General features: G+C 40.6%; 1 protein-coding gene across 1 annotated transcript in view; it reads right to left on the reverse strand.

Annotated features, from left to right (window-relative positions):
• LOC126109866 (pre-mRNA-processing factor 40 homolog B) overlaps nt 1-20,867 on the reverse strand; it is a 176,646-nt gene that overhangs the window by 86,200 nt on the left and 69,579 nt on the right. The window contains exons 3-6 of the mRNA XM_049914932.1: nt 19,947-20,010; nt 13,720-13,861; nt 8,435-8,583; nt 5,509-5,846 (exon numbers count right to left, since the gene is read on the reverse strand). Coding sequence (XP_049770889.1) covers nt 5,509-5,846; nt 8,435-8,583; nt 13,720-13,861; nt 19,947-20,010 — 693 coding nt within the window. The remainder of the gene's footprint in view (nt 1-5,508; nt 5,847-8,434; nt 8,584-13,719; nt 13,862-19,946; nt 20,011-20,867) is intronic.

Here is a 20,867-nt window from a genome sequence, read left to right on the forward strand (position 1 = left end):
CTTTCCGAACCATTGACACCGAGATTTCGATGCGCTTTTGTAAGCCGTTCGTAACTCATGTGACGTGATCTCGCCAGCCGATGACAGAGGATATTCAGAGCATAGGACACGTGATGTAGTCAGCCAATAGCAACATCAATGTTAAGTAGCGCGCCAAACAGGGAAAGTTAATAGTTTAAATTAATATACATAGTGTTGTTACAAGAAAAGCAAAGCTTTCACATAAAATTTTGGTCTCAAGCTGCAAGAGAAGCTAAGTTTTCGCATATACTGTTGATCTTTTTTGCGCGCGTTACACTTTAAGAGAGATCATACAAATGCACCTGTAAAATTTTTAATAATGACATAAATATCTGATCTTCACGGTTCGAAGGTTCGAAATGCTTCTAAATGGCTCGTCATCTGACACCTGATTTTTAACTGAGAGTCAAACGCTTTGTGATTTAATAAATTCACGGTCCATCCTTGTACGTAGTTCAACTTACGTAAAAGGATATTTACTTTGAAAGTAACGCTTTTCAAACCACCAATCGTAACATTTTCCCGCGACCTGTTACAAATAGGTTCATTTCAGCAGTTGCCAGAGAGCTCAGGTAACAGGCGACACCGCGCTTGGGTAGATATCATGACGTAGGAAGCCCGTATGTACGTACGTGTAAAAGATCATCAATGAAAGATGATACTGCAAGAGCATCGGAATTTCGTGAACCATATTAAAATGTGCACATTTAAAGTGCATACTTAAAAGCACACTCGTATGTCCAGATTCCCAAAGAAGTACCGTAGACCCCGACCGGATATTAAGCTTTTAAGTGTGGTTTTCAGGATGTAAATTTTCTTGGAGCACCAGTACTGTATTATATCATGTTTGGTTCTTTATTATGGCATAATGCCATACGTGCTAGAAAATGAAAACGTGCACTTGAAATGCAGCGAACAGTTGAAACTACCCAGTACTGTGGAATTAAACATTTCGTTTCAGATACATTGACTGCCTCTGCGGAAAAGATTAGCAAAAGTCAAATTTCTTTAGCAAACAGACAAAAATAACTTCATTGTTCCGCAAGGCGATTAATGCTTGACTGTCAGAAAGGTGGAAATAAAATAAAATCTGAGACTAATGACATATTTCAGCCTTTAGTAATTATGTGAATGTGTTTTAATTCACTTGATAGCTCCCGGCCACGGATATCCGTTTTGTTTTCATTTGACGTGAGAGTAAACGAAGGGGAAATAGCAAAATCACTGAACGTAAACACGGCTCACGTGGAGACTACCCACTATAGCTCAGATTGCTCTGCGCATCAGCCCCGGATCTACGACATTTGCGAACCGGGTCAATACTAAAAAAAATCGAATTTTCAAAATATGTTCATCTTGTAGCGCACATCTTTCTGAAAAGTCTGAAACATAAAACGTATGTATTCAAGGAAATGTAAGACATATAATTTGGTCTTAAGTATGCCCAAGTGCAGTTCCATGCCTCTTCATAAAGCATTTTTCTACTGCACGTCCAAACTATATTCAGGAGAGTGGAAATTGAAATGTCCTGTGGTGCCTCTCCTGCTCCCAGTCGGCCGGTTTGGCAGCCTCTCAAAAAATAATCTCGCAATTAATAGCGGATGGGATTATTTGTAATCGAGAGAACAAGAACTCTTCGGAAAATCTGAATTCTTCATTGCCCATTAGTTAATAACTTGCTGTTTTGTGTGTCATAAAATTAAATATAGGATGTATAAAATCAGTACTGACAAGAGATAAGCAAGAAATTACACATTTCTTCAAACCTTAGCTCCTAGCATTTTTTTTCTCTCTAATCTTGCTACAGCTTTACATGGCGTGTTTTCCTTTATGTGAAAGAATCTTTTACCTCATCAAAGTTTGTCAAACGTTTTGCTACATGGAAAATCGAAATGTAGTTATCTAATACTGAATAAGCTGTTAATACAAATTACACCCAAGACTGGTGTGGTTTCTCGATCTGATTACGTCTATTTTGTCACTGTCTGCTAGATAAAACAAAATAGGCCTTTCTAATACGGCAGCAATTTTATAACACACCAAATAAACGAGACTGTTTTGGCACAAATGGTCATTTTTATAACACGACAGAATATAATCCAATAAATTTCAATATCAAATACCTATTAGGCCTACTACAAGCAAAAAGCTTTATGTTAGGAAATAGTTTCACGTTTCATTCATATGCACCAGCTTCTCTAGTATTACGAAATTTTTATATAAATTTGGAATCTTCTTATTCTTCTATAATTTGTGTGATGTCCTCGTTTCTTCTCCGTCCTCGTTCTAACAAACAATCCTGTCATCACCAATTCTGTAGCTATTGCTGCCACTGTCAAAATTTGTTCGCCGATTAACTTCACTAACCCTACCAGAATCACTGGTTTAGTTCTCCCGCAATTATTCTCCGGTTCTTCGTTGTTACGTGTTCGTACAACACGTTTTCCGCGTTACTTCCATAATAGAACTTAAGCGGCTGGTAGCCGGGGGCTGTACTACTGGTCCTTACTTGTGTAGCGATCTAGCCAAACATTTTCTGTCAAAACTTCATTTTCTTGGACACACCGAGAAGATAATACATAATCTTTCTCACCTGTTATTCCTGTCAGTCGTTTATTTCCATTCTGATAGTATGAATCTATGGATTTCGCTAGTAACGCTGATCAGTCCCACACCCAATCAGCCACATAATCAGACAGCGATTGCCATTCATCCATTCGGCTTTACTCCACTCAGCTCGTATAGCCCCGTCCCCTTTTGTCTGTGGTAAGTTTATTTCTAGATCCGACGAGGATTCTCCTGACAGAGACATCACGTACACTATGCATGCATTCAAAAGTCAGCTTATGATTCATTCAGAAATCAACTTAAAATGTGTTCAAATACCAACAGAGAAGCGTTTCAAAATCATATGACTAATTGATAGACAAATGTGCACTGGATGCTAGGTGCTTTGTGAAACAAGTTTTTTTTCCCCTCAAGAATATGAATTAGGCGCCCCCTTTTCCCGGAAGTATCTAGCTGCTTGCTGCGACTGCTTGCACAGCCAACAGCAACATTCCTGTTGACAGAAGCGGGAGAATCTACTACTCAAACGTGACTCTACTGCGCATGCACACATCGAATGTAAACAGTTGCGACTTCACGCTCATTGGAGGCAATTTGTTGTTATGAAGCACTGCATAGTCTTCCTAAAGCCTCTGACACATTTTCAATCGGCAGACGCTTGCATGATCACTTGTGTCGTCGTTGTATATGGCGCATTTCCTTTGCATTTTATTTTCGTTTCTTTCTCTCGTTTATGTTTTATTGTTGAAGTATTATTCTGCAGTAGCGGGATACAGTAATATCCCTTGTTAGTGTGTCGGTTCTTACTAGTCAAAATTACAAAAATTTAACTGAAAACTAAAACAATTAAAAATTCCCGGAATTCTAAAAATATCCCGGGTTTTTCCCGGTTCTCTCCCGGATGGAAAAAATCCCGGGTTTTTCCCGGATCTCCCGGTTGTCCCGGGTCGTAGACACCATGTGTAACCACTGCACAATAATTTCCCTGCAATAGTTTGCGGTTGGGGCTTTCTTCAGTATTACTGAATGATATGAAGCATTGTCCACTGCAAACTGCTGTAGGGACAGGAAACTGTTTTCAAAGGTTCCACAAAAACTCAACAAATCATATGTGATCCACATCTTTGTGGTAATCACCTGTCTTTTTGGACCAAAAAACGAAAAGTGCATCAGGAACAAAATCACTGGAAGAGTCTGCATGGACCACATTTACCCCATCTCCTCTTCCTGACAGCTGATGACTGCTACTGCTTGGTCCATGCAGCATTTACTAATAGTTTGCATAATTTTCAGTGACTTTTCCACCCTTGAAGTATTCACTTTCTTTTAACAACACTAGTAACTTTGCTATGGTAGACTACTCTTTCTTGGTGTAGCAAGCATAAAGATGCCTACCAATTGCATCATTCTGGAAAGAATCTAAGTCAGTGATAGAGTGAGGCTGCTTTCCCTTCTTTCCAGGGATCACTATAACTATATTATCTGATCCAGACGGCTCAGAATTGTTACAGCTATATCTTTCAACTTTTGCAATGAGCAATGAAATTCTCTTACTTACAACTGTTCTTGCACTAATTCCAAGAGTGTTTTAAGTTCCTTCAGCAATTTTATCAGCAGGAATTGATGCCTGTCTACAAATACTTAAGTATTCTTTCTCTTGCTCGTAAAACACACGAGTTCTCCGTAGTAACTCCAGTGCCTGGCTGTTTAGTGGCACCCTTCGACACTAACGATTGTCACTAGACAAACAAAGTCTTTTTGGTGCCATTTTACAGTACCACAGTGAAACAAAGCACAGTACAATATAAGCCGGCAGCAGAAACCATATACAATGCACACCGTTTATGTTTACATTCCACACCCCGCGTCTCTTGTTCTTCACTTGTTAAACTGTTACGCTGCCAACCAGAAACAAGTATGTTGAATGGAAAGTTTCAGTGGCCTGGGTATAGGCATTTTCTTTGGAATTAAGATCAAGTGACTTAGTGGGGTACCATATGCACACAACTTCTGTGAACGTGGCTGTTATCGTTAAAGACAAACGTGTCCGCAGCATACAAACTGTGAAGTGTACAAGAACGAGCAACTCTCACCCTGAGAATGTTCACACCAACCTGCCTGAATAAATGGGCTCAAATCTGTATAAAAATAGACAACTCCACCCACCTCCCCACCCTTCATCCCCAAAACACCACAGTACCACCTACAGCCTGACAAACTCTCTCCACGCACTGTGGTTTAAACCTCTCATTGGGCTGTCAGTGCACTCGACGTATCGCATCAGGTAAAAAGGCACAAGACTGCAGCTCATCATGCCACACTACACACCCCCAGTCATCTTCTACACTGTTTTTGGACTGTTTGGCCCCACAAGAAAATTTACAGCTCTATGTGCTGCTGTGAGAAATGGCCTTCTGCCAGGCACCTGACATCAAATGTCCATTGCATGCAGTTTTCTTCACAATGTTGCTTCGGATCTGGTGGATATAGACATACATTTAGTGACAGCACCAATACCTGTCAGGTCTTAAGCTGGTTATCAACAGCAAGGCGTGATATATATGTCGAATCTGCCAGCTTTCTCCTATGACCAACATTCTTATGCTGTTACGCAGCCACAAGCGGTACACTGTTACTTACAGATCATCAACAAAATGGCCACTTCATTCACGGCATAGTTTCGGGCACGGCCAAAGGAGACAGATTTTTTTCTGCCGTTCTGTTACATCTCCTCACTGATCCATCTTATTGTGCTGTTCCCTTACAAACAACTGGCTCAGATACATCACCTCACTGACATAACTTACATCAGAGCTGGAGGTCACATAACAATACAGTAGCAGTTTCACCCCACCTAAAGTGCTCCAAAAAGGGAATATTAGCATTTTTTTCCTGTGAAGTTACAATGAGACACAGTACCTGCAGTGTCAGGCGTCGGCGTCTTCGTGGGTGTGCTGTTGATGGCCGCAAGTGTGGCAGCCATAGCCTGGTCGAGGGCAGATGAGCCGGTGGCACCAGCTGCTGCCGCGTCGGCAGTAGCCGCAGCAGCCGGGGGAGGCGTCCCGCTCGCACCGACAGCTGCTGCAGGTGTCACTGCGGCGATCGTGGCTGGGGGAGTGTGCACCGCAGGGGGTACGGTGCCAGGAGGAGGCAGGACTGCCACGGGCGGGATGGCAGGTGGAAGCGCGATCCCGGGACTCATAGCAGCAGTTGCAACTATGGGCGGGACCAGAGGTGGGCGAGAGACGGTTGCCAACCTGTACAGGATGGGTGGTGTCGTGTTGTTAGGTCATTGCAACACACTACACAGATGCCAATACAGTAATGTGGCTAACCTCTTAACAATAATGGGGTTTCGATTGAGACAGAAGCGTATACAAGTGAGCCATTTCTCCACAATATCGTTTCTTCCCGGTCCGCCCACGCATACAGAATTCCTGTGAAGTCTGGAAAGTAGGAAGCAGGTACTGGTAGAAGTAAACTTGTGAGAGTGGGTCATGCGCCATGCCAGGATAGCTAAGACAGTAAACACATTGCCAGTGAAAGGCAAGTTCCCAGGTCCAAGTCCCAGTCAGGCACACTGTTGTAACCTGCCAGGCAGTTTTAAAACAGACCACCCTACATCTACATCTACATGATTACTCTGCAATTCACATTTAAGTGGTTGGCAGAGGGTTCATCGAACCACAATCATACTATCTCTCTACCATTCCACTCCCGAACAGCGCGCGGGAAAAACGAACACCTAAACCTTTCTGTTCGAGCTCTGGTTTCTCTTATTTTATTTTGATGATCATTCCTTCCTATGTAGGTTGGGCTCAACAAAATATTTTCGCATTCGGAAGAGAAAGTTGGTGACTGAAATTTCGTAAATACATCTCGCCACGATGAAAAACGTCTTTGCTTTAATGACTTCCATCCCAACTCGTGTACCATGTCTGCCACACTCTCTCCCCTGTTACGTGATAATACAAAAGGTGATGCCCTTTTTTGCACCCTTTCGATGTTCTCCGTCAATCCCACCTGGTAAGGATCCCACACTGCGCAGCAATATTCTAACAGAGGACAAACGAGTGTAGTGTAAGCTGTCTCTTTAGTGGACTTGTTGCATCTTCTAAGTGTCCTGCCAATGAAACGCAACCTTTGGCTCGCCTTCCCTACAATATTATCTATGTGGTCTTTCCAACTGAAGTTGTTCGTAATTTTAACACCCAGGTACTTAGTTGAATTGACAGCCTTGAGAATTGTACTATTTATCGAGTAATCAAATTCCAACGGATTTCTTTTGGAATTCATGTGGATCGCCTCACACTTTTCGTTATTTAGCGTCAACTGCCACCTGCCACACCATACAGCAATCTTTTCTAAATCGCTTTGCAACTGATACTGGTCTTTGGATGACCTTACTAGACGGTAAATTACAGCATCATCTGCGAACAACCTAAGAGAAGTGCTCAGATTGTCAACCAGGTCATTTACATAGATCAGGAACAGCAGAGGTCCCAGGATGCTTCCCTGGGGAACACCTGATATCACTTCAGTTTTACTCGATGATTTGCCGTCTATTACTACGAACTGCGACCTTCCTGACAGGAAATCACGAATCCAGTCGCACTACTGAGACGATACCCCATAGCTTGATTAGAAGTCGCTTGTGAGGAACGGTGTCAAAAGCTTTCCAGAAATCTGGAAATACGGAATCAACTTGAGATCCCCTGTCGATAGCGGCCATTACTTCGTGCGAATAAAGAGCTAGCTGCGTTACACAAGAACGATGTTTTCTGAAACCCTCTGCTGAAGAGTGAAAGATTCATTTTGTGATTTAAATAATTGATTTTTGAGATGGAAAGGAAAGATAAACTAAGACACACAGCCAAGACAAATACCAAAGTACTAATAATTAGCTACCAATTATTGATAGTAAAATACGGAAACTTAAGGTAGAAAGAAACCATAGGTAGTAATAAAAAATGAAAGTGGCATTAAAAAATTACAAAAAAGATACAGAGGAAGAGGTCAGGGGAACAACAGAGTAGAATGGAGGGAAGAGGCATACGAAAATACTGACAGCAGCGAGGAAGAGGAGGAGGAGGAGGAGGAGGAGGAGGAGGAGGAGCAGGAGCAGGAGGAGGTTACGAAGAAAAGCAGGAGATGAATAAAAAAAAGGAAGGAACGATGAAAGCAATGTAAACATAAGCCAGAGTTCAGTAGTAGTGGCTTGGATACACTTCTATTTCTGATCTCGTGTGTGTGTGTGTGTGTGTGTGTGTGTGTGTGGGGGGGGGGGGGGGGGGGGGGGGGGGGGGAGCAAACATGCACTCTGGAGGGGAAAGGGAGCAGGGGGGGAGGGGGGTTGTGATGCCAACAATGCCATGAAAAGCACACACACACACACACACACACACACACACACACACACACACACACACGCTGATATTTATCGTCCTCTCTCGTGTGTGTGTGTGTGGGGGGGGGGGGGGCGGCGAGCAAACATGCACTCTGGGTGGGGAAGGGGAGCAGGGGGGGAGGGGGGTTGTGATGCCAACAATGCCATGAAAAGCGCGCGCACACACACACACACACACACACACACACACACACACACACACGCTGATATTTATCGTCCTCCTGATACACTACCACATAACAGACAAGCACACGTTCATACTTTGATGACATCACACAAGGAATTAGATGCACAATTACATAATATACTTGGTTGAGTTTTAAAAATAGTTTTTTCACAAGTAAACCTTGCTAAACAAGTCCACTGTTCGCCTACGGCACCCTCTGGCTCAGTGTTCACAAACTTATGTGTTACAAGTATTTCAGATCAGTTACGTACTTTGCCGCTTCCTCTGCAGCAATCATAGCCTTTATCTCTTCCAGCTCCTTAGGCATAGTCCAGTGCGACTCTTTGGTGTCAACATTGTGGTAATACGTCTTGCCACTTTCGGACTTGTATTCCTTCCATGGGCATTTTGATAGCAGGAGCTATGAAAAAAATAATACAGTAATTGAATATGTTAAAATCAAAATAACTATTAAAAATGTTAAATGCTATTCTAATGACTCATGTAATTTAACAAAAATACAATTTTCAGTCAAATTTTACTGTAAAAGGAACACACATATTCATAAGGTGTAAGTGATATTATCTATGTTTTTCATTGATGCATTCAGAAAATTCTCAATGCCCGACACAAAGTGGAAAGCAGAAGTACTACTAAAAAACCTAACTGCAGTCACCTGAAAATAAAGCTTTGGCAACAAAAGGTGTTGGAAATTCTAGTGGAAAAAATAAGCACGAAGGTGGTTTGTTTAGGGCAAACAGGCTCAAAAATAGATTTTTAGATTTTTGCATATTTGGATAGCCCACTATTCCGTGCGTAAAACAGTTTTTGTTTCATATAAATGCCACAATTTGTTAGTGAGTCAAGTTTTCCAGATACTCTGTGCTATCTGCCATTTAAATGCCAAATCATCTTTTTTGCATTGTGCAGAGAAAATTGTACCGAATCTGATATTCCTTATAAACCAATTGCTTCTCATATTGTTTTATCATGTCAGGATTTCCTACTCTGTATCTACTATCGATATCCTTAGGTCCAATCACATTTCTTATTGTTTTTGAGTCTATTGTTTGTACTTAGTGAAGTTTGTGAAGTAAGTGTTGATTTAAATTTTCTTTGGTTTCACACATTTTTATAAAAATGTTGTGAATAAAGAAATTGTTGCCTAAAGTAAAATTCAGAGGAAATACATATATAAAGGAGAATGAGCTTAGTGGACCAAAGGAACCTAGAACGTCAGATGTAAAGAAAATCAGTACCCCAAGAAAAAAAAACTGCAGTGCCTTCAAGGCATTCCTTCGCAGTAAGCTTGTGGAAATGACCACTCATTTGGAAATATTGTGAACTTCAGCATGCTCTGTGGTTTATTTCCAAAAATTCTGTGTATGGAATATGTGGTGGTGACCTATCTTTTGGAATGAATCAGTGTCTTCGCAAAGTAATTGTGTCAAAACTGACATTGAATTGTGCAAAGTGTGACACAGTTGCTACAACAATGACATCGCAAATGGCAAATAAAGATCCGTATGAGAATAACATAAGGCTAATTTATGGTCTCAGATCAATTGGTAAAGAGAAAGAAGCAGCAAATTCTTTTGTGCAATGCTCGACATTCCAAATCCACAATGCTCAACATTCCAAATCCACTGGCAAAATTTATGACTCATATTGAAATTAATGAAACTTCTGCTGCTGATGTCCGTAACCTCTCAATGAAGGAAGCAGCTGAAGCAGCACTCCAAAAAGTGATGACAGTGAAAGTGGCAATATTTGTGTGTGTTTTGATGGCAGCTGGCAGAAATGTGGCCAAAATTCATTAAATGGTGTTGCTATGGCTACATCATTTGATACCAGCAAGGTAAATGATGTAGAGATCCTAAGCAAACATTGTGTGTGTGTGTGTGTGTGTGTGTGTGGTTTCTTTTTTTTTTTGGGGGGGGGGGGGGGGGGTCTAATTTCGATGACAGTCTTTTTGGCCAAAAGCTTAACTGCTTGGCAGTCTTTTTATTGTGCCTATCTGCGACTCAACATCTCCACTACATGGAGAGTGGTACACTGTTGTTGTTGTGGTATTCAGTCCCGAGACTGGTTTGATGCAGCTCTCCACGCTACTCTCCCTGTGCAAGCTTCATCATCTCCCAGTACCTACTGCAACCTACATCCTTTCGAATCTGCTTAGATCCTTTACATAATATTGTCATTATTCCATCCTGGACTTTCCATTGTTTAATATTTATTATTTCCTAGTTAGTGATCCATCAAACTTTTACAATCCTAGAAAGCTTCAGATTTCTTTGCACAGGAAAATCTTGAGACAATAATCATACTCCGAAGACAATGAAGCCAACATATAAAACCGGTGAGTACTACATACAAAAACTATTTGACATGAGCGTGTCCACTTTTAAAATTCCTCATTTGACATACATTTTAAGCAAAAAAGTGGCCTGTTACCCACACCATATAAGATAATATTATGTCCTCCCTACCAAGAAATCGTCAATCCATTCACAAATTTGGCTTGATTCCCCATGGGATCATGCTTTTGATAAGAAGAGTAGGTGTGGTCCCAAGTCAAATGCTTTTTAGAAATTGAGAAATACTGCATCTATCTCAATGCCTCGATCCATGGCTTTCACAATGTCTTGTAAGGAAAGCCCAAGTAAGGTTTCACATAATCAATGCTTTCAGAATCCATGCTGGTTAGCATGGAGAAGGTCACTCTTTTCGTACCTTATTATATTTAAGTTCACAATATTTTCTAAGATTCTGCAACAAATGAATGGTAAGGATATTGAACAATATTTTTGTGTATCAGTTCTGCAGCTTTTCTTTTAATGGGTGTTGCTTGCATTTCCATCCTACAACTGGGCACAGTTTTTAAATTCAGGTTAAAAGAGGTACCAACTCCGCCACAAATTTAGTATAAAAAACGATAGAGATTCCACTGAACCCTGTAACTTTGTTCAATGTCAGTTATTTCATCTGTTTCGCGACACCACTACTGATACAATCTCTATCTCACTCATCTTTCCAATGATGTGAAAATTATGCTGAAGCAAAAACCCTGTATTTTTCTCTGTAATAACGCACATCAATGCTATAAAGAAACAGAATTCTGCTCTTCTTTAGAGCGAAGTAACAGTTACTCATGCGTGGAAATTTTTCTTATCTTCTCTTATAAAAAAAGTACCAAAGGTGATTTTATTTTGAATAAGGTCTTGGCCAGGCCATCCCTCAAAGGCACCATTTTTTAGTCCCCCTTAAACACCCCAACAACAACCAACAACAAAGGCACCATTTGATTAGTTGTGACACCTCAGTTACCAAGTTACACTATGTGATCCAAAGTATTTGGACCGGACACCTGGCTGAAAATAAGTTACAAATTCATGGCACCCTCCGACGGTAGTGCTGGAATCCCCAGTGTTGGCCCCACCCTTAGCCTTGATGACAGCTTCCACTCTTGCAGCCATACGTTCAGTCAGGTGCTGGAAGGTTTACTGGGGAATGGCAGGCCATTCTTCACAGAGTGCTGCACTGAGGAGAGGTATCGATGTCGGGTGGTGAGGCCTGGCACGAAGTCGGCGTTCCAAAACATCCCAAAGGTGTTCATAGGAATCAGGTCAGGATCTGTGCAGGCCAAGCCATTACAGGGATTTTATTGTCATGTAACCACTCTGCCACAGGCCATGCATTATGAACAGATGCTCGATCGTTTTGAAAGATGCAATCGCCATCCCCGAATTGTTCTTCAATGGTGGGAAGCAAGAAGGTGCTTAAAACATTAGTGTAGGCCTGTGCTGTGATAGTTGCATGCAAAACAAGGGGTGCAAGAACCCTCCATCAAAAACATACCACAACATAACACCACCGCCTCTGAATTTTACTATTGGCCTACACATGCTGGCAGATGACATTCACTGGGCATTCACCATACCCACACCCTGCCATCTGATTGCCATTGTGTATTGCGATTCGTCACTCCGCACAATGTTTTTCCACTGTTCAATCGTCCAATGTTTAAGCTCCTTACAGCAAGCGAGGCATCGTTTGGTATTTATCAGCGATTTTGTGTGGCTTATGAGCAGCCGCTCGACCATGAAATCCAAGTTTTCTCACCTCCTGCCTAACTGTCATTGTACTCGCAGTGGATCCTAATGCAGTTTGGAATTCCTGTGTGATAGTCTGGATAGATGTCTGCCTATTACACATTATGACCCTCTGCAATCGTCAGTGGTCTCTGTCAGTCGACAGACGAAGTCGGCCTGTATGCTTTTGTGCTGTACATGTCCCTTCATGTTTCCACTTCACTATCACATCAGAAACAGTGGACCTAGAAATGTTTAGGAGTGTGGTTATCTTGCATACAGACATATGACACAAGTGATACCCAATTACCTGATCACGTTCGAAGTCTGTGAGTTCCGCAGAGCATCCCATTCTGCTCTCACACGATGTCTAATCACTACTGAGGTCATTGATATGGAGTACCTGGTAGTAGGTGGCAGCACAATGCACTTAATATGAAAAACGTATGTTTTTGGGGGTGTCCGGATACTTTTGATCACATAGTGTATGTAGAGGGTAGTTATAATTGAACTTCCACTACATGAGCCAATGTCAATGGAAAACAACTTACCATATGGGTAAACAGGACTGATGTTCAGACTGTGTGTTGCAGAATTTGTGTTGTTATTAGTGTTAGTGTCACTACTTGCTGTTAGGCACCACTAGAGGTACTGCGACACTGGGTTGGAGCACAGGCATCCGTTGCATTACAGTTGTAGACAGTCAACACGGGTCTCGAGAATGTGAGCAGGGCTTTACTCGTAAAATTGTTCTATCAAAATAAAAGCAATTGTACTGCTGCTCTTCACAAGTATTGATGCATTAAAGGAATACAAAGTCTCTCATTCCACACCAGGGTTGGAGAACATGAATCAGAAGTTCAGATTAAATGGTGATTTGTGAATTGCTCCTGGGAGAGGCCAACAGCCAATTCTGCCACAAATTGTTGAACAAGTTAGTGTTGCCACGGCTGAGGAGCGCAGTACACAATGTGCAATCTTCAAGCAGTGCACTAGCTGTGTCACAACAGCTGAACATGGTCGTCACATTGAGCTATGTTTGTAACCTGGTACATAAACATGGTATGCAATTAACAAATGTTACCCTCTCAAGTGGAGATTAAAATGTGTTTCTTTCAAAGATTGGTTTACTTGTTATTTTTCTTCCGCATGTCCTTACAAATATTCCCACAAATTTTTATTGTCCTATGGTCAATTGTTTTTCATGGGGGCCCACCCAAGTAGGAAAAGTTTAATTATAATGACCCTACAGATAATGCTAGCAACTGTCAGGTCAGTGGATAAGATGTGGTGGTGATTACCATGGAATAAAATATTAAAACCTTTTCGAGGCTAACAACTGTTACCGTCAAATGTAAAAGTCTGCAATAATGAACCAGTTGGAGAGATGTAACAGAGCCAGGTTAACTGTAGAAAATGAGCTTTCTCATTATTAAAAAAATTTAACTACTAGCACAAAGACTTACCTCTGCCGGTGTTTTCAGATCATCAGGCTTCTCCCACACACTCTGGCGAGTGGTGCTGTTGTAGTAGTATGTGCGGCCATCCGGAGCCTTGTGCTCCGTCCAGTCAGTCTTCTTTTTTTCGGGTTCTGACACCGCGGCTTCACTGTAGTAAAACAACAGTTCATAAATCTGTCAATAAACAAAGATTAGTCAATGTTTCAATTATCACCTAGAAAAAATAAACATATGTAATTAATTTTGTGTTTATTTGCAAGTGTGTCAGCACTAACTGTACACAACAAAACCCCCTTCCAGAGTACCATAGCCCACCACTAGAAGAACCACAGCAAAATGACAGCTCATTTCTGCTTTATTGATGGACTGTGCTATTTTGTTTTCAATCCTTTAGTAGTATGATAGATACTATGACAGGAAGGTGGAAGGGGGATGGGGGGGGAGGGGGTTTCTCGTGCATAACTACTAACAACACATATCTGCAAATAAACACAAAATTAACTATGTAGCTTTGCTATTATTATGGTGATAATTTAAATGCTACAAGTGCTCCTCTTACCTGATGATAAAACGTCAACTGCTTCAATAACAAGTTTCAGGCTCTGAAGACATATTTACAATAGATCTGTTTGAATTACAGAAAGTAATGGTGGAATAAAATATTGGTATCTCACAAAGTGAAAGTTCAGCGATTTTTGTACCCACTGCAAGTGGACTGTTGATAATTAAACCACTGAACAAAATGAAAAGTTTACTTTCCTCAGTTCCATCATTTCACTAAATAAGGAAACAATATTAAATACAATTGAGAAATTTAGTAGAATTTGTTGGCAATATGTGTAACACATTAGCTTTACAAGTAGATATAGAACAGTGGATTGTTTGCAACTTGTGAACTAAGTCACTGAGCAATGCATTGAAGATGAATTATCAATATGTCAAGTAGTCATACATTTTGAGAAAACTTTAGATCATTTCAACAAAATCTACATTACCAAGGTAGGAATTCAATCTAAGTGAGTATACTTCAGAAGGTATACATCCACACTACAGGTGCCACCACACTTCATCAAGATATTGGGAAATAGATCTTCATAGGGGAGACAAACAAGGAATTTCCATTTAACCATGGTTAATCCTCAGCTGTCCTAGAGGAAGTTCTCAGGTTCTTGAACAGTGAAAACAAAGAATGTGTGTCAACAGAACATATTTGAGACAGCATCATTTTACTACTCACATTGTACTGTTTGGCTACAGTGCAGAAGAAAGTCAACTTCAGATGGAAGAACCTAACAGAGCAAATTTGAAAGCAGGCACGAAAATAAATTATAATACAACAAAAGTAATGCGTAAAGGACAGATCAAAAATAAAACCAGTGTCTACAAATTAAGAATGAAGCCATAGAAACACCTGACAAGCTTTTATATTCAGCACAGAATTAGGAAATTACAAAACTGACAGCAAAAAAAATAAACAGGAGAATAAAAATAGATGATTTCAGTAACTAAGTAGCATTCTCAATACAAAACTTCTGACATGCCTAAAAAGTAAAGTTCACAACTTGTGTGCATTATAAATTTTGACTTACGATACAAACACGAACTATTTCTGTGAAAACAACTCCATATTTGAGGGGAGGGCTGTGTGGTGTGCCATAAACAGATGCATGTTGGGAACTGCAGAGAGAGGCAAGAAAAACAACTGAATCAGGGAACTGGCTACAGAATGAAAGACATCCCTCATTCTTCTTTCATCAGAAATGTGTAACTTTAACTTCCATACTTTAATGGGAGACACTAGTACACTTCAGTCTCTGTAAGTTGTATATATTTATATAGGCAGGAGGGGGAACTTACTGGTTAAAGTATACCCTTATCCTTCTTATGAATAACACACACACACACTACTTCACTGAGGTGGCTGGAATATACAGCCAGGGGAATGCACAATAGATGAACAAAATAAGTGCTTGCCTGGAATTTTGGATTGAGAAAACATGGAGATGATGACCTAATGGTGTGTGGTAACATGGCATAATAAAATGTGCAGATACAACACAGATGTGTGTTGTTGAAGATTATAACGCATGGAAGTCTAGAGGAAGTCTTTATCTAGTAGATGACAAATAGCTGCTAATGATGATTCAGGATCCCTGTCATTGCTCTCACACCCTCTTACTTCCATGTGATTACAGAGGGTGAAGGGTTGACACTTAATGGAGGTACAAATTGCTCACTTGAACTTGAAGTGCCACTCTAGAATGTTTCTGCTTGCTGCCAATCTTAGCTATTTAATAGTACTTGCACCATGGCAACAAGCAGCCACTGTGAATCTAGTATTGATTCAAGAGCAGTGTTATGCTTAGCAATTGTTAATGCTATTTACAAATATGAGCGAGGACGCTGTACCTAGTCCTTCTAGCTACTTGCCATCAGCTTTCGTCTAACTTCAACAGGGCAATAACCAATTACATGTTCATTTCTTTTATAAACTAAAGTTGGCTGTTCTGGGAAAAGGAGAAAGGGAGGGGGGGGGGGGCCTTGTATCAGCAGCCAATTTGCAATGAGCTGATCGCAAGCTTTCACTATCAGCATCCTCTGCTCATGGACAGTTAAAAGTGTGCAATCCATAAATATATGTGTGTTTACAAATTTTTCCATAGTGAACTTATTACTGACAGCTTGCAGATGAAATCAGCTGCCACTGCTGGAAAGTATTGTAGTATCTGATACGTAGGTTAAAGGAAACACCCAATACAGGTATAGTTTTCATTTGAGTGGGTGTTTCTGCCTTTGTCACATTGTTTGGAGTAGGCAGCTGACACTTTTGGGTGCTAATTACAAGATTTTGTTTCATTTTCTAATTAGATTTCATAATGTTAATAATGTTAGATTAAAATGAACTAGTTCATTGTTTGTATTATATTAGTTGTAAATAATCCACTACAGTTCAAAAGGAACAATGATTTACATAATTATAATACCAGAAAAAAATGATGTTTATTACTCCACATTAAAGTTTTCTTTACAACAAAAGGAGATACACATTGCTGCAACAAAATTTTTTGATAACTTACCCAGTGATCTAAAATGTCTGACAGACAGCAAAGTAAAATTTGAAAACAAACTGAAAAAGTCTCTCCTTAACAACTATTCCTATTCTGTAGAAGAATTTCTATTATTGCAGTGCATAAAAGGTGGTGGGTAGTAATTACTAACTCACATTCATATATTTAAAAACAAAATCAAGTAGAAACAAACTGATAAATATTTAGCATGTAGCTTCAAGGTCTCTTCAAAAAATTCCAGAACATTCGTGCTTTTGTGCCAATGGTGCACTGGAGTGAAATGCTGTTGGCATCTCTGCAATGGCATCTCTGCACACACCTGTTTTTAATGTGTAATTGCTGGAAATTTGAGTGTTGTATATCTCTTAGTTATTGCTCAGTGCTGTATTCAGCAGAATATTGTGTCACACACTTTGCGAATTTTGAGATGGCACAGTTAGAGGAGCAATGCATCTGCATTAAAGTTTGCATGAAATTCAAGGAAACCTTTACAGAGACACACCAAATGAAGCAGAAAGCCTACGGTGATGGGCACTTGGTGTTTCGAATGGTTCACAGGGTTTAAACATGGGCGGACAGAATTTAAAGACGACCCTCGTTCAGGATGTCCTTCAACGTCCACTGACGACGCTCATGTCAGGAACATTGACGAAACTGTGCATGCCAATTGAAGAGTGAATGTCCGAGAGATTGCAAAAGAATGTAAATTTTTCAGTTGGATCACATCATGAAATCCTGACACAGCATCTTGGAATGCACCGTGTTGCTGCCAAGTTCGTCCCACAGCTCACGAGTCAAGGCCAGAAAGACATTTGCCTCCCAATGTGTGAAGAGCTTTTGGCTCATGCAAATGAGAAAGATATGTTCCTTAAGAGAATCATAACTGGTTATGAGACGTGGATATAAGGTTATGATGCTGAGACCATGGTTCAATCATCACAATGGGTCAGGTAAGGTTCTCCAAGACCAAAAAAAGCTTGTCAGGTCATGTCAAATGTCAAAGCCATGCTGATAGTTTTCTTTAACTTTGAAGGATTAGTTCATCATGAATTCGTACCACAGTGACAAACTGTTAATTGATGGTACTATCAGGACGTGATGAGACACCTGTGAGAAAATGTGAGAAGGAAACAGCCTTAAATATGGAGGGACAATTCATGACTCTTGCATCACAATAACACACCCACACATTCATCCCTGTTGGTGCATGACTACTGCACAAAAAAAAAACAAAAATCACTGTGCTGTCTTATCCTCTCTACTCTCTAGACCTGCCCCCGCAAGCTTTTTTTTTTTTTCTTCCTGCCGAAGTTGAATGACCTGCTGAAAGGACGAAGATTTGCAATGATAGACAAGATAAAAGAAAATTCACAGACAGTGCTTCACGTGATCCAACATGAGGTGTACCAAGGTTGCTTCCGGAAGTGGAAACAGTATTGGAAGCTGTGTATTAATTGTGAGAGAGAGTGTTTTGAAGGAGACCATGCACATTAAGTACAAGGTAAGTGTAGAAAAATTTTATGGACAAAGTACTGGACTTTTTTTTAACAGACCACGTATATTTACAAATTAATTAGAGATGAGAATGTGAAATGACTCATTCCACATCATTACGATTTATCATGGAACATAAAACTAAATAAATAACTGTTGGTCATTTGCAACTTGAATAAAATGCTGCTCTTCATCTAAACTGAGATTCTAAAATAATGGTAAGAAACAAAATGAGATTGTGCCAGAAGCGCATTCACACCTGGCTACAAGGTCAAGAACTGGCTTTGTATTGCTGCAGGTCATTTACATGTCACTAAGAGCCAAGCTTTTTTATACTAGTCGTTTTTTTCTTCACAACACACAAAGGTGATTCAAATGAAAACTTGAATTATTTATTACTATGCAAATCAGGTAATGCAGAAAAATAACAGAGACATCATTTTTCGGCAAAGTCCCCATGACGTGTAATGCATGGATTCCACCATTTCAACAGTGAATGGATACCTCCTGAGAAGAATTCTTTTGGTCCTGAAGGCAGCTTCTTGAGCACAGCAGTTCTCAAGTTCTCCACTATTTCTGAAATGCTTGCCTCCATCGCTTCTGTGAGCCATCGGAACACTCAGTGTGAGGTCTGACTAGTTAAGTGGGTGTTCGACAATTAAATTTCACATCCCTTATCGCTGTTACAGTTGAACAGGCAGTAAGGAGATGAGCATTATTGAGTTGCAACAGAACACGATTGCTCAAAACTCATCATCATTTACTCCTGATTGCAGGGGAGATGTGATTTGCAACAGGTTTGAGTATGACTTACTGGTGACTGTTAATCCTCTTTCTACATCAGTCTCTTTGATACCCCAAAAGGGAGCGAGTATGACTTTTCTTGTGGAAGGTTGAGTGTAATTCTTTTTCTTTTTCTAATGTAGAGTTACAGAACAATTCCTTGCTTGATCTTTTCGTTTCAGTTTGATAACTGTATAGCCAGTAACAATCCTATTTCAAAATCTGTTACCTTCGACCTGCACACGACGCATAAGTTCTTCATAGACACTGAAACATGGATGTCTCAATTCAGTAGTCAACTGAACTCACACTCATCTTGTGGACATTTCGCTGAATTGCAGCACATAATGGACCATACTGAGTGCTGAAACACTACTAATATCCTAGATAGTGGCTACTTTGTTTACACTAATACACATGTTTTCTTTCACAAGCTTCTCCACTGCGCCTATCTTCTCATTCGTCACTATTCATAGTGCCTGGCCAGGGTGCGGAGCATCTTCCACAGGAGTTACACATCTTAAACTTTCTGCGCTACTCTTACACTTGCTGCAGGGACATACATGAAACACTGTACTATTCTATCATCCTGGGACACATTACCAAATGTTTAACATTTTTCCTACTAAAAGAAAAATGGATCACATAGTGTTGTTCCCACACTGGGGCAGCCACCTTCGCACTGACAGCTTTCTTTTCTGCGGCAGACTGTCAATTGCTGATCATTGGTTGAAAGACACAGATAACTCCTGCCGACAAGCAAACTGACAACACAACGTTTAGGAATTTTGTTGCACTTTTAATGTTTTCATTTCAATCACCTTATAGCTTGATGATATATTACAAAATATAAAACAAGGAAAGACAACTTTGAAAACACTGACTTACGTAGTTGGCACAGCGAGAGGACCATCTCGAGCACCATTTATTTGAAGTAGTTTATTGGGTTCCGCTGTAACACACAAAAGGGAGAAAAAATAAGTTAAGACCATAGCTCACAACATTCAATATTACATTAATAATGAGTCTTGAATCTTCTTTAATGCCAGATATCCAAACTCATTATCTACACTGTACCTGAGAGTTACATGACCACAATGTCACATGAATACTTCTCCTGATTGCAGGGGAGATGCGATTTGCAACAGGTTTGAGTATGACTTACTGGTGATTGTTAATCCTCTTTCTACATCAGTCTCCAAAATTACCCCTTTGATACCCCAAAAGGGGAGATTGTCCGTATGCCTCTGTGTGGGCTCTAATCTCTCTGATTTTATCCTCATGGTCTCTTTGCGATATATACTTTGGAGGGAGCAATATACCGCTCGACTCCTCGGTGAAGGTATGTTCTCGAAACTTCAACGAAAGCCCGTACCGAGTTACTGAGCGTCTCTCCTGCAAAGTCTTCCACTGGAGTTTATCTATCATCTCTGTAACACTTTCGCGATTACCAAATGAGCCAGTAATGAAGCGCGATGCTCTCCATTGGATCTTCTCTATCTCCTCTATCAACCCTACCTGGTACGGATGATGTTGATGTTTTGGTTTGTGGGGCGCTCAACTGCGTGGTTATCAGCGCCCGTACAATTATCCAATCTTTGCTCAGTCCAATTTCGCCACTTTCCTGGATGATGATGAAATGATGAGGACAACACAAACACCCAGTCATCTCGAGGCAGGTGAAAATCCCTGACCCCGCCGGGAATCGAACCCGGGACCCCGTGCTCGAGAAGCGAGAACGCTACCGCGAGACCACGAGCGGCGGACAATACTTGGTACGGATCCCACACTGGTGAGCAATATTCAAGC

Source organism: Schistocerca cancellata, chromosome 12, assembly GCF_023864275.1.
Source record: "Schistocerca cancellata isolate TAMUIC-IGC-003103 chromosome 12, iqSchCanc2.1, whole genome shotgun sequence".
NCBI classification, from domain to species: Eukaryota; Metazoa; Arthropoda; class Insecta; order Orthoptera; family Acrididae; genus Schistocerca; species Schistocerca cancellata.